Genomic DNA, 14,898 nt, shown 5'->3' on the forward strand with positions numbered 1-14,898 from the left:
AACCAGCCTAGTACTTCAAGGAGCTATTTAATCCAGGATGGGTCCCCCCCCCAGGTGGGGGCGAGCAGTTTTTCTTCCCTCCAGACATGCATAAAATAAAAAAGCCATTTCCCTCATGCATCTGTCAACAGTTAATCCCCAAGCAGTCAACACTGAGGCAGCCAGCTGCCCACTACAGGGGACAGCAGAACCACCGAACCGGAGAGAAGGAGATTAAGAACTTTTGCAAGGAACAGGCAACAAGGTAGCAAACGCAGAGCGGCCGCCGCTGCAAGGCCCACGCTCGGCTCGCGAGCGGGGAAGCCCGGAGCGGCGGCCCGCCAGCCCCAAGGCCCGCCAGCCCCGGCCTCCTCTCCCGGCTGCGAACCCGGGGAAACTGCCCAGCGGAAACGCTGGAGGGAAGCGAAAGGAAAGCTCCCATTTTTCTCAGGCCACAGAAAGAACGATGTTTAAAAGCAAGACAAATTGGCGGAGCAGCAGAAACGAAGAGCTGTCTGAAACAGCTGAAAAAACCTCTGGATTGCTTTAGTCACTAACCGCTGAGGTGGGCGAAAAAACAAGAACACTGATCCTTCCGTCTTCAACAACAGCACCCCTCCTGCAGTTACCGTTCTGAGCTTTCTTTGATGAGATCTGAAATAAGAGCTGACAAATAGCCAAGCTGTGCTTAAAACACAATCTCTGCAAAATATATTTCCTCTAGAAAACTTTATTTTCTACAAAAGAAAAAAAACAAAAAAAAACAAAACAAAAAAACACACACACACACAGAGCACAGGAGGAATACAATTGCCTCTCCTCCGGCTTTTTTCCAGTAACTGTATTCACCGTGACAAGGCTCCTACCAGTGGTGAACACATGAGGTCAGTTAAACTTTCAGATATGCACAGAACAGTTGGTCGTGTTTCAGAAAGTTGTATACAATTTTTAAGATTAATATAAAGGTTTTGTCCTTTCTCAGCTGCATTCGTCTGTGACACTGCCAAGAGGCCTAGAGAGCGGTACCAGGTTTAAGTAATGGTATTTTATTTCTGTAGCTAGCACAGCACAAGGCTTGCTTTCTCTGCAGCTCAGATTTCTACTAAGCACCCTTGAAAGGAAATTTAAAAAATTATCTTTTCTAACAGATGTATAGCTAAGCACCTCAGGTGATCGGAACTTCTGAGTCATTTAACATCAAACTTCCAGTCATTTAACAGATTATAGAAGGACTCACCATCAGAGACAACCTTTTTTGATGGTGCATGAGAAGGCTGTCTGCAAGAAATCCATGGTCACCCAGGTATGTTATATCTGGAGTTAGAACTCCATGCAAAGTTACAAAAAGGCATTTGTCCAGTAAATAAATCGCAGGATGTTCAGACTTCTCTGGAGGTTTCAGATCTCCTTTCCAAAGTGTTAATAACTCATTTAGGCATAATCACATATGGAAATAAGAGGCACACATTAATAATGTTTGCCCACTGATGCAAACCATGCCACCTTTAAGAGATGTTTTCCAGTGCTTCTTGATTCTTGTGTTCTCCTTGAATCCCAGTCCTGCCCAAACGCTTTTTCTTTCTCTCTCAATCAAAGCTTAACACTTGTTCCAGTACGAAGCTAGCCAATGAGCACAGGAACATTATGTAATATGCTAAGATACAGATCCTACAATTCAAATGATCAAGTTCTAAAAGAGGATACACCGGTAAACAGAGAGAGACGTTAATCCCCCAGACACGGGCACCGAAAGAACCAAGCTGGCAGCTAAATCTGGAATGTCATTTTTGAGGGCCCTGCAGTAAACAGGGGTAGTTAAGATGCAGGTTCTTCAGCAGCGTCCACAGGGAACCACACGGGCTGAACAACGTTCTGCCTCCCAAGCCCTGTATGAGGGATATTTGTGGGGTCAGGGAAGCAGCACAGAGTGAGGGAAGAACCCTGAAACATGCTAAGTGTAAATTCAGTGGATTAGAATCTAGTGGTTACTGGTAATGAAACAGCAAAGTTTTCACTATATAAAATTTATAAATTTATTTTTTGTAAAAATCCAAAAAACACGAAGACATCTCACTCAAAATACTGGTAAATCAAACCACACTTAGAAAAATGAAAGCTGATTTTATTGTCTTATCCACAGCCAATCATTTGACATGAACATGCATACGTAATTTTGCTACGCACACACCACAGTTTAACGTTAGTCATTAAAGGTTAAACATACAACATACATCCTTACAAAAATGAGTCAAAATGCAAACGTAACTTTTAAACAAAACAGTTTTTACTCATTTAAAAAAACTTTTGTGTTGGGTACCATTTTGTACAAACACAGTTAATTTAAACAAAATCTGCATTTAGTTTCCTCATGGTTGCACATGAAAATAAGCTGCAATAGAAAATGAAGTCATCAAGGTACTTTTAAATAGCAGAAGTAGGCAGTCTTGCCATGCAGAAGAAGCAATATTAAATATTAGTTTTTCAAAAAAAGAAAAAAACACAAGTTTAAAAATATTTAGTTCAAGTCACAAATCTTTCCCCAGTACAGAGAAATCCAAATGCAACGTATAATTAGCTGCCACTTTGGATGGCTATTCTGGAAAGTAGAATATTTTCCAGAATTGATAATTTCCATTGATTTGGCACAGAAAAGAAGTCTGAGCTTACTTAAGAACAAGAAAGTGATTAAAAAAAAAGGGGGTAAACAGGAAGAGAGAAGAGAAAATAAAAAGCAAGAATGAACGAGATAGTAGTTGCAATCACTAAAAAAAAATCTGTGCATCTCAGTCATTGCAGAATACTGTCTGTCTACAGCAGGTGCTAATTCCAGGTAATTGTTATTGCAACATGGATTTAATTTGCTTGGAGGTAGTCTCATCATTCAAATGCTTTGTTGTGTACCTAAAAAGAAAAAAAAAAGTTTATAGAAGCATAAAGACAGTTTTACTTTGGCATGGTAAATAAGGAAATTACACTTTTGTTAAGTTGGGATAAGACCCTCACCCAGTGATCATCACTCACTCATTACCAAGTCCACAAGAAAGACATTCTGTTCAGAATTTTTTTTTTTTATTAATCAAATTATACCCAACAGTCTTGTATCAAAGATGGATTTAAAAATGCACCTCAACTGGTCATTGGCTTTCATGCTCATAATCTGCTTCACAGTGAACTCATGTTACCTACTGTAATAGTCAGTTATGAATACTGACACTGACTGTGAGATCTCTGACCACAGGCAACATCTTCAAATAGAATATTGTTTCAGAAACTTTTTCTCAAATCTTTCAGTGACCAACTTTTCAAGATCCCTTAGTGAGAATGAAGTCAATAGCTTTCTCAGACTAATTTCCTGTTTAGTTAAAATAACTATACTCCTAAACTAAAGAGTAGATGCATGCGTTTATTTTTGCACTCCTGTCCCTTTCAAAATTCTCAGGAGCATTAGATATTTTCCATCACTATAAAACACTTAGTCATCTAATTTTTAAATAGAAAGTACTGTATATCCTTAACTTTATGACTTCTTCACTGATCTTTCTCTTTAGACTGTAATCTAAATGCAAGTAAAAAACATGTTCCTGTAAGTTAAAGTTATCATGTTAATTCAGCACTATGTGATCTGCAACTGCAATGATACTTTATTATTTGTTCACTATAAAAATATACAATGGCTTTTTTATATTAATATCAATATAGCTCTTTTTTGGCTATTTATACTTTCCACACAAAAGAGGCCCAAAGTTCTTTAAAATCTAGAAAAGTTACTGCATTTGGTACTTTGCCAATGTGAAAAAGCAGAATATGATTAAAATATCTGTATAAATTTCAAATTATAAACAGCTGATCTCGCTCCAAATCTAGACACCTTCCACTGACTTTTAAAACAGGTTATGTATCTCTTGAGAGAATATGAGAACTTCCAACAGTCTTCCATAACCAAAGACTCAGATTTATACCTAATTTCTCATTATATCATCTTGAACCTCTTTCTGCCATACTGGCAGAAAACAGCTCATCAAGTTCCCCTACTTCTGCATCTCTTGCTAGTAATTCCAAATTTTATTTTAAACAGTTTTAAGTATCATATCCAAATGAGTAATCAAGTATATGAAATACCCAGGTTACTAAAATACATATATATGAAATTGGTTAGTAGAGTGAATGATCAGCATGAGAATACAGACTAAATTCACACTACAAGCTACAAAATAACACACAGTGGAGCAAGAACCTGAACTACAGTTTTCTGTATTCTTTATAAACGGTGTCAGCTATGAGGGGAAAGAATGAATATCTATCCAACTGCAGTCAGAATAGGTTAGTCATAAAATAAACATTAACACAATGTTTTTCCTCTGGAAGCTTGAATTTTCACTGATGACCATCTCAAAGACTTTGTTGATGTATAGGAGGTTCAGAGATATTTCTGTCATGGAAACACCCATAAAAAGTCTCAGATCATCGTATCAAACTTAAAAAGTTTTTGCCTTCCCTCCCCATCCCCCATTTTTTTTTTGCTTTAGCTAACAATCTGAAAAAAGTTTCCAAGTGAACCCTGGTATAAAATAGCATATTATTTCACTTACCACATCATAACACATAAAAGGGGAGAAATGAAAGCAATTTCACTACTGGTAAGAAAGACAAATTATAACTACGTACTTTCAAGCAAGATGAACCAAAGCTTCCATACTTCAAAGTGGATGAATAACAATACCCCAACACTCAGTTTTAATTAAGTGTTACCAAAGTGGTATGATATTTTTTCAAGTAAAGATGAGAATGAAGCCTTCACCTGCCTACCACAGCACTTTTTGCCACTTCTCTGACATTGGATACCAACATAAAGAGGAGGTTATTGGCTAGACAGAGTTTTATGATCCAATTAGTGATCTGTAGGTTCCTGTAAGAGAATTATTCATTTCTATTATGTCTCCAATTAATTTGTCATCTTCATGTCTTGTATATTCTTTAGCAAATACATTGAGATTCTGTTGCTTCAAGTACCTCTCTTAAAAACTTTGCAAATTAGTATCACTTTTTACACACCAAAAATAATTTGCCTTACTTGCCTGAAGCTATCTATGAAACATAAAATCACATTACATTCCTCTTATATTCTACTGATAAACAATCAAATCAGTAATTAATGGCCAAACTGCAGCACTACCTCAACTAGCTGAGGATATGGCCAATGGAAACTGAATCAAGACATTCCTATGGTAAGCCCACAGAAGTCATGATGTGCACACTGTAGTTGGTCATTTGCTTGTTTAATAGTTCAGTCAGTAGATGCAATCACAAAACTACAGAAGCCTGCACCCTCGTTAGCCTCTAACACTTTTTCATCAGTTCTATTCAGGAACAATGGCTATTCTATCTCTACAGACTCATTCTTATCCTATAGGCAGTTAAAGTATACAAAAAGTTATCTTAGAATAACAGCTGCAGGTTTGTGAGCTTGCTTTTAAAGCTCAGCAGCTTCCTCAGGTGTCTACCTCTCATGATACACTAGAAGACAACCTTGCAAAAAAAACCACAGACTTTTTACCCGTTACACTGACTGAACACCTTACTACTGAAGCAAAGGCCCTGGACAATTTCTGAAAATTCCTATCAGATTATTTCAAATAGAAGAAAAAAAATACCTGAGAGCATTTAGAAGGCCTTCTACACTGTTAGGAGGCTGGTCTTTAAGAACTTTGATGCATCCTTTCATCTATGAGTTAAAAAAACATTAAACAGTTTTATTCATGTAAATACCGCACAAGCTTACAGAAGTGTTTCATATTCAGATTCTCAGATAAAAAAAAAAAAAGGAAAGAAAAAAAGGTTTTAAAACTGTAGCAGTACAAAGATACCTTCTTGATACTGGAAAGGAAGTAAGCTTTCTGGATTCTCACATCTTCCCACAACAGAATGGCTTACCTACTTAGAATTCTGCATATCTATAGGCAATGCAAAGTTAATGTCAAATTGCTGTATCGATCTTAAAAAAGGAACTGTAAACAAAATCTTTGCTTATTATAACTCCATTAGAACTATTACATTCAGCCAGGGAAATAATGACCAACTATAACTAACAAAATGGGATAATTGTTAATTCGAAACAACCACTGAACAGCAATTGTTAACAGCATGTATTCCATAGATTATTACGACTGAACAACTGCAAAACAAAGAGAAACTTAGGCTTGAAAGACTGGAGGATAATGAAGCTCGTATTATGAGATAGGGAAGAATAAGCTGGATTCCATTGCTATTTCCAATCATTCTAATTTTGACTTTTCAGCACAAACACTATATTACTACGCATATTTACAAGTATTTCAAGATGCTAGATGAATTCCATTAAAACAGTCTTTCTATGTCCTAACAAACATTTATGTATCTGAAGGTCTATTCTGAATCTCTCACTACTTATGTATACGGTATGCTGACTGTAAATATCATCCATTTAGTATCAATCCAAAGTGTGTATCTGTTATTAGCACCTGGAGGAAAGAAAAGCAGTCTATATGCAAGTTAAATACTCAAAAGATTATCTAGAGACAGTAAACTTACATCAATTTTTGAAGTTTTGGCAAAAGCGCCCACCGGATGCACGTGGTCATAGAGTATGATGACACCCACCATTACCCTCAGACAGAATGATACTGTGTCTTCGTTTGTAAACCTGCTTCTATATTCACTGGAATTTAAAAACACAGAGTATTATCTGTCAAACACAAGATCAGGGTATCCGTCCATAAAAATGAAAGAAGATTAAAGAGAGAAATCTTCCACAAATTGTCAGAGGAAAGAAAAAGTTTTGAGGTTTTCCCTCTTCATTTTTAATAATCTGACCACAACAGTCAGATAACTCCTTAGAAAGAATTAGCTAGAGGTTAACAAAGAAATATCCTCAAATCTAAAATACCATCTTACCACTACGTGATTTCAGATTTTATTAGTAACTTCAGCTTCTCATAAGGGGGGAAAAAATTAAGACGACACACTAATTTTGCTTTCAATACTTCCTACCCTTTCCCCTCCGACTGCTAATATACAAGCAACCCAAGCTTCCAATTCAAAAAAAAAAATTTTTTTTTAAGAAGCAAGCTTAAAGAACAACGCTTAACTACTTTCTAAGAGGGACAGACCATTCCTACGCACAGTAAAGAGTATAAACATAGAGGAGCTCCAAAACAAATCTACTGTGGCATTCAGTCTGAAACTTTAATTAAAATTAGACATCATATATCATGCTTAAGTAGTTTTACCAAAGGGAAACTATTTAAATCCCAGAAGAAACAGAAAAAAACATAACACTTAGTTTGACTTTTTGTTCATCCTCCTAGAGCTTCACAAATTTAAATGGTCAATACACTGTTTTCTTGCCTAAAGTCATTTCAAAATTCCCCAGACAGGGGCGCTATAATTTGGTGGCAGCCAAACTTGCAAGGAGGTACCATTCAATGCATTGCCCAGAACCCCTCTTTCAGGAGGCTTTAGGCAATCATGCTTAAAGAGTATATTTTCCTGAATTATATATGAGAAAGCCATTTATAAAACGTGCCAAGAGGCTGTCTAGCTTTCATAGCCATCCTACTTTTAAATATTAATTTGCTCAGAAAAGTAGACCGCATGATTTGCATGCCTAGCAAAAAGAGAGAAGTTAGTCTCATGTCAAGGTTACCAACTAAGTTGGTAAAAAGAAAACATCACTATTTTTTTTCTCTCAGTGTATGTTTCTTTCATCTTACACATCACAAGTAATGTCTTAAATACTTAAGAGATGATTCACACACAAGGCAAACACTGTTCATACTCACGGGGTTTCCAGCATGACCCTGCACACACTAGCCATGGTGCTTAAACAATCTGTAGTATTCTCTATCGGTAAATTTTTATTCTGCAGAAGATAAGCAGTTTCCAAGTCAATTATGGTATAAGATTATACTACAAAATCTAAATCAAATCAGTGATCTAATATCAATAAGGAATTAAAAATATCAATACAACTATGGTAAGTTAGTTAATGTGGTACCAGTTTTAAAAATGTTATATTAAGCAGCCTTAGCTTAAGAGTAGTGTCCACACTACTGAAGTCCACTGTATGAGGTTTTCGTTTGCTTGTTTTTAAATTAAAAAATATACATATATATATATATATATATTACTGATACTATTGGCTTTTGGAAAAGTTCTGGAAAAAAGGAAAACCTAATCTGGTCTTTAAAGACAGAAATTTCTATATCCAAGTATGTGCATCTACTGCAATATTACGACTTTCAAGATGCTCATTTGAAACAACTGCAAGTCTCTTGAAAAGAAGAGAATGAAGCTGCATTTCAATTTCTTTTTTATTTCAAGCACAGAAAAATCAAGGTGTTTCCCTTTCAGCTTTCTGAAGCATGGATATCACCCAAACTACCACCAAAACACAGGTAATATGTACTTAGCTTCCCCACATTCCCTCCTTGACAGAAGCTTTCAGTAACAGTGCTGTGATGTTATCTAAGCCATATATCCACAAGGCAGCTAGCTGAAGTTATTCTAACTTCTACAGCATTTTAGAAAGACATTTCATGTTTCTTACAGTTTCAAAATGCAAGTTCAATTTCTGGATGACAGATCAGGCAAGAAGAGTTCCGTTTTTCTAAAATGATGTCCTGCCCTGCATTACAAAGCCCTGCATTTATATTCTTACCTCTGACACAAATTTTGTTGTAGCATCGCTTAAGGTTTTCAACATTGGCGTTGCTTCAGCATAAAATAAAGACATTCTGTTTGCCAGCTCATTATTTACTTCATTTTCTCCCTCTGCCTATTAAACAGAAATAAAGAATTAGTAGTTCTGTATATGAAAAAAGAAATGCAATAACATAAGATTACATTTTATCTTGTCTAAGGGTTACCTACTGGGACATTGTTAATCCTCATACGGCTCAAAGTTCTTCTATAGTAGCTGAAGTCATTCTGTATAGCAGGATTTGTCATCTATATAAGACATGGAAGCAAAACAGTTGTGACAAAGAAAAAAAAATACAAAGACAACTTTTCTTAAGTTTATGAGAACAAAATCTTATTCAGCCTTCTGAAATAAAAAGCCTTCTATTTAAATCTACAGATTTTCAGAATCAAACCTAACAAAAACAGAGTAGGTCTTATAACCGACTCTGAGATTAGTAGGTTTAAAGAAAAGTTTTGCTAGCTTGACTTCACCAATTAGAGCAGCACATCAATATCATTTCAACTTGGTTCTTTCTACATTAGCAAGAAAATCAGCTGGACTATGGATGTAACATACTAAAAGCACAAGCAGCTTTAACCCAAGGCTGCCAAATTCAAATAAAGAAGCATGATTAATATGAACTGAAATGTGCATAAAGCTAATATAGTATTTCATCTGCATTACAGTTTAGTCTAGCTCTAGATCACGTGATTCAGCCTAGCATATCTACCGCATGGCCTGCTCTAGAACAGGATAGAACCCAGACTGCTTCAGCAAAGTCTTGTTTTCTTTTTCCTAGCCTCCGTGCTTACAAATTGCATCAAGTTCTTACCTTAAGCTCATCAAATCTGAGTGTAAAGTGAAGAATTTCTGCAAACTGCTTAGCAAGAGCCTGCTCTCGCTCCAGGTGTTGTGTTGGTGAATATGGAGTGCTTGTCAGAGCTCCCAGAAGACCTCGCAATCCTGCCTCTTAAATGAGAGGAGATTGTTTTTCAATACACAGTTGCGCCTGCTTCTCCTATCTGTATTCACTGATACTCTGCATGCTAGATTTAAAATATCTATCTGCCAAAATACATGGCAATTAATAATACAAAAAGGGGCTTGATAAATTGCTTGTGTGCCACTGTTACTACATTTACTTACAAGCTGCTATAATGTAAAACTTGGTTAAAATTTTTGCCTGCAATGCTTGTTTAAAATATTTTTCAGTAACCTGTGTTAATGGATTGTAGACTCTTCAAGAAGACAGACTCAAATTTAAGAGACACATACCTACCAGCAGAAGCAAAGTAGCACTTTATTTAAAATAAAATGATAATCCGTCTTCTTACCCTTGAGAAAAGTACCCTACTACTTCATCTAGGGAAGAAAAACTCCTGAAAAAGCTACTTTTTGAATGGCAAATACAGTTTCTTCATAAGATAAGTTAGTAGCATTAGCTAAAGATGTCTTTACAACAGACTGTTTGTGAAGAACCAAATGAAGTCTAATAGATTTTATCAGCTTGAGCACATCAGTCAAACTGCTTTTGTAAAAGGCATAAAGCACTTTCTTCATGTAGAATTGCACCTGTGTGGAGCAAGCTCAGGCACTGCATAGAGCAGATAATCTCCAGAGTTCACAAAGAGTAAGACAGTCATTTTTAAATACTCTTGGCATTTATAAAAGTTTCCTAATACTTTAAAAAAATCACACTCAATGACTTAGTCTACCAGCTTTCAAAACAATCAGCTGGTTAGTGCTCGCTACACTTACTAGAGGGATATGGAAAGAGAACCACAAGTCTACTCCCATTCTCTCTCATCTCTCAGATCTCCACTGAAGCAAACTGCTTTCACAAGCAAGAAGGTGGTTTGCAGATATCTTAAGTCCAGTATCTGAAAGGAATCTATAAGAAAGATCTACTAATAAGTGGTAGACCTAGGTATGATCCACGCCTGAATACAACTGTTATACTACCTGAAGGAGAGTGGGGAGGGAAGAGAGAAAGTAATAGCACTCAACTTACCTAGCCTTTGAGAAAATTCATAGAATTTCTTTAGTTTGCCTACTAGTGGAACAACTGCGCCCCATGCCTTCTCTTGCAGCTTCTCATCATTGGGATGTTGTATTGCCTTCAATTAAAAAAATGGAGGGGGGATTAAAAGTATGCTTAGATTAATAATAACTGGGATTTTATTGAAAATCTACCTGGAGCAATTATTTGAAGAACCAGAAAGAAACAAAAGTGTACATTCCCTCTACTGAGAGAGAAAAGTTTCTCCAGTAATCGCAATTCTACCAACTGAGGTATTTCCAGCTAACAGACAAAGCCTGCACTAATGCAAGCTTGTTCCAAAGGCTCTTAAATACTTGTGTTGAACATAAGTATCTTGAATAGACAAATACCTTTGACATGGAGGAGGAAGGAAAAATTTGTTAAAGATACTCAAAATAAGAAGTTTACATAATCACATCTAATTAATTTGAATCAATGACTTTATTGGGGCATCTCCAAGTAAAACTGTTTAGTGATCAGAAAAGGCTAGTTCTAATCTTAATATCTATCACCAATTTTTGAGGCTGGGAAGAAAGATCAATCATATTCAGCTGTGAAATTTGGGCTAAATATTAGGGTAAAACATTTAGGTATAAAAAGAATCATAAAGACTTGGTGTATTCCAGAGATTTGAGCTACAAATCCCTAGACCTTTTAAGTGCATACACCTTTACAGTGAGCTTCTCAGAAGAATGAAGCTTTAAATTCAAACTCCCCAGAAGACAGAAAATAGACTAATGATTTAACTCAACTTACTAAGAAAACAGAAAGAAAAATGCTCATGACTCTCCTGCTGCATCTTCACAGTTATGTCTTTGCTTTCAGAATCTGTTTCAGTCATCTCTGGGCTGTGAGTTGCAGCACACTCTTTCCTCCCTGCCACGTCTACGTGTCTGCCTCCTCCTCCTCCTCCTCGTAGGAGTCTCTCTTTCCTTTCTCCATGGGAGCTGCAGACTGTTGCTGTGACACACACTCCTCCCAGACCCTACAGACTCTGTATCTTCCTCTCCCTGAACATGCTCCTTCTTTGAAGGACAAATGAGCTATCTCCCCTCTTGGGGGTCTTGCATGACCCAGTTATGCTTCTTAAACTTCAGATATTAACTCAGCAGAGAGAGACTGAAGAAAAACTCACAAGACTTATTAAAGCTGAATGACTGTGTATCTAAAATTCATCCGGAGCGAGCAGAGGCTCATCTACTAGAATCGATTGGAGTTAACCTCCTCACTTTAGGAGTCCCTGATGCTGCATCTGAGGCAGAAGGGAAGGGGCTTATGATAGGATTTGTTCCACCCTTTACCTGAAGGTAAAGGACAAATGGAGTGAGGTGATATACAGAAGCCTTGCTTCTGTTTCAAATACTAATTTTTAAACACATGCTAAATAAAAGCCAATTAAAGGGGTATGAAAATAAAATGCTTTTTGTCTTAGAACCCGCACATATTGGATTTCCCCAGTTATCATGCAAAATGATGGCCAAACTACTTGGTATCAGACTGTAATTTCACCACGTTCTTCCAAATCAGCCACCAACTCAAAAAGAGGTTCTTCAGTTTAGGCAGAAATATAAGGAAAGCCGCAAGAGTAACAACTTTTTAAAAAGTTTGAGGAACATCTTTTGCTATTACATACGTGTACTACTATTGCTCAGACAAGTGACAGCTGTTTCTTTATTAAAAGGGGACATTCCAGGGTAGAGCTTCCTTTAAGATAGTAATTTGAATAGACAAAATGCTCTGCCATGACAGCTCCTGCAAGAGAAGTTACAAGCCCGTGGCGCTGGGTAAGGATCACACAACGAACAGTCACAGGTTATGTAGAATTGTAACGTTCTAGCTCACCTCTCGGATTTCATGGCCAGCTCCTCTATATGACTGCAAATCTTCCAGTATTCCTTCTGCATCCTTTAATACTACATTCACCTGATTATAAATTTCCTTTTCAGATTCTGTAGGTTGGGCATCTAAACAGTAGAACATATTAAATATATATATATTTTAAAGAAAAATACAGAGTTCAACAGGCATGTTATCACCTACAGGACAAATTCTTCATACAACCCATTAAAAATTTTCATTCTCTGAAGAGCTACTACAATATACGAGGAACTCCAGGAAAGCAGTTACATTTTAGTAGTCTTTCAGCTTCATCTAGTATTCCAAATATCAATCTGGAATCTATCCTTCCTGACCCATTTAAGATTAGGTTAGGAAAGGAAATTCTGACCTGAATCCCGATTTCATTAATTCTATCATATCATGATAATCAATCCTCACCTTCAATGTGCAATAACAACTCATTGGAAGAAACTTAGGTGAGTACTTGAAAAACACACTCACTACAGACGTATTAACCTTTACACAAGACATTCATTTATACATTTTTTAAAGCACTGCATTGAACTATTTTCCTTATACCCTGCCTCCCCATTATAAGGTTTGGGATGGAGTTGTATCTCTCTACTTCTAAATATATCTAGTTCTCAAAACATGTTCTTCATTGCACTGATTGAAAAAATCAGATTTGAGAACAGAAAGATCTAGTATAAAACCATTTTAAAGCATATGCTGTCCCCCAGTTTTTCTATAATTTGCTAAAGACTTTCAAGAGATCCTTCTGGGAATATCATTTCAGAAAGCTACACATACCTGTTTAAAGGACTGTCATTCACATACACAAAAAAGTATATTTTGAGAAAAAAAAATCTGATACAAGAAAAGGTTCTAATATTTAAAAATAATCACTTTTCAGGTATCTTGGACTAGGTTTACCTGATAGGAGGTGAATTTTTCTTTTAAAACTTTGATGGAAGCTATAAAGTTAGCTCCTTTCAGATTGAGATAAAACAGAATTTAGTAATGGTAACTGCCATTTTTTAAATGCTTAAAAAAAAAAAAAAAAAAAAAACACTTCTCTGTTTCCATGGGCAAAATAAGTTATGAAATACATACTGGTAATTTTCCATGCCAAAAGCCGGGGTATTAGCAAAAAGCTTCCCTTCCTTTTCTTCTTTTTTTTTTTTTTTAAAAAAAAAAAAAAAAAAAAAATAAGAGGGACATAGTTATCTATGGACAATTTATCTTCATGATTTTGTGTGATTTAAAGAGTTTGAAAAATGTCTTTTTAATAGAACCAATTTTTTTCATGATCCATGTGTACAACACCCACTTAGGGTGATAGAAGTTAGGATTTTTTTTTTGAAATGAAGAAAAAAAGAAAGAAAGAAAAACCCACAATATCATACTGTTAAACACTAAAAAAAAAAAAAAAAAAAAAAGGAAACAAAGACTGCATTAGGAGAAACTAAAAGTTTCACATGCATTGTTTGTATGGATGTTGCAGTAATTTGTTTTGTTGAACACTATTTTTCTGGTTTAAGCCATAGAGAGTGGGCATTATTAGCAAATATGCCTATATAGACCTTGCAACAGTTTAACTGAGATATTTTGAGAACCATCAAGGATTATCTCTAGGTATGAAAAGTTGGTCGCTCCTTAAAAAAAAAAAAAAAAAAAAAAGAAAAAGAAAAAGAAAGAAGAGTAAGAGCACCACATTGATTAGGCATCGAGTAAAAGTGGCCAATGCTTTTTAGATCATCACAAAAGTCACATTTATAATTTTGAAAGCTGCTGAAGACTGCTGTAAGAAATGAAGACAAAAAATGAGGGAAAAGAGCAGACAGGTAAGCACCAGTTGACTGGCAGCAGTTCATGCACAAACATGAAATGCTATAGTGGAATACGGAATAAAATGTGAAGCTCTGTAGCATTCCAGATTGTGCTGTTAAATAATGCAATCAAGACTTGCCACTCGGATCGTCTCACGCTGAGCATGGCTCTTGCCTATTTAATTTTTCAAGCCCTTTTGCCTTCACTCTCTCTAGTAAGGAGATGGGCCGGGGGGGGGGGGGGGGGAACAGCAGAAGGGCCCAGGAAAATTCCTCCTAGCACTCTTTGATTTCAAAACCCACAAAGAAGCAAAACAGATATATTACTATGACTTTCTGAGTGTAGAAATGAAAATCATCTTCCAGATACAAACTGTGGCATGAATGGCTGGCTACACAAGTCAACCTCTCCACCTCTGATAGCTAATTACTTTATTTTACTTCCCTGAAGTGTTTCTGGAAATCTTAAACAATAATTTACACTTTTAAAA

The 14,898-nt window shown here is 36.2% G+C and overlaps 1 protein-coding gene across 5 annotated transcripts in view; it reads right to left on the reverse strand.

Annotated features, from left to right (window-relative positions):
* Positions 1 to 2,043: 2,043 nt before the first annotated feature.
* CYRIB (CYFIP related Rac1 interactor B) overlaps positions 2,044 to 14,898 on the reverse strand; it is a 95,434-nt gene continuing 82,579 nt past the window's right edge. For all 5 annotated transcript variants that reach the window (XM_062568420.1, XM_062568423.1, XM_062568419.1 and 2 more), the window contains 9 exons: positions 12,582 to 12,703; positions 10,710 to 10,815; positions 9,531 to 9,667; positions 8,887 to 8,964; positions 8,675 to 8,791; positions 7,797 to 7,876; positions 6,547 to 6,673; positions 5,631 to 5,701; positions 2,044 to 2,880 (listed from right to left, as the gene is read on the reverse strand). In XM_062568420.1, coding sequence (XP_062424404.1) covers positions 2,817 to 2,880; positions 5,631 to 5,701; positions 6,547 to 6,673; positions 7,797 to 7,876; positions 8,675 to 8,791; positions 8,887 to 8,964; positions 9,531 to 9,667; positions 10,710 to 10,815; positions 12,582 to 12,703 — 902 coding nt within the window. In that variant the 3' untranslated portion in view covers positions 2,044 to 2,816. The remainder of the gene's footprint in view (positions 2,881 to 5,630; positions 5,702 to 6,546; positions 6,674 to 7,796; positions 7,877 to 8,674; positions 8,792 to 8,886; positions 8,965 to 9,530; positions 9,668 to 10,709; positions 10,816 to 12,581; positions 12,704 to 14,898) is intronic.

This window comes from Rhea pennata, chromosome 2, assembly GCF_028389875.1.
Source record: "Rhea pennata isolate bPtePen1 chromosome 2, bPtePen1.pri, whole genome shotgun sequence".
Lineage (NCBI taxonomy): Eukaryota > Metazoa > Chordata > Aves > Rheiformes > Rheidae > Rhea > Rhea pennata.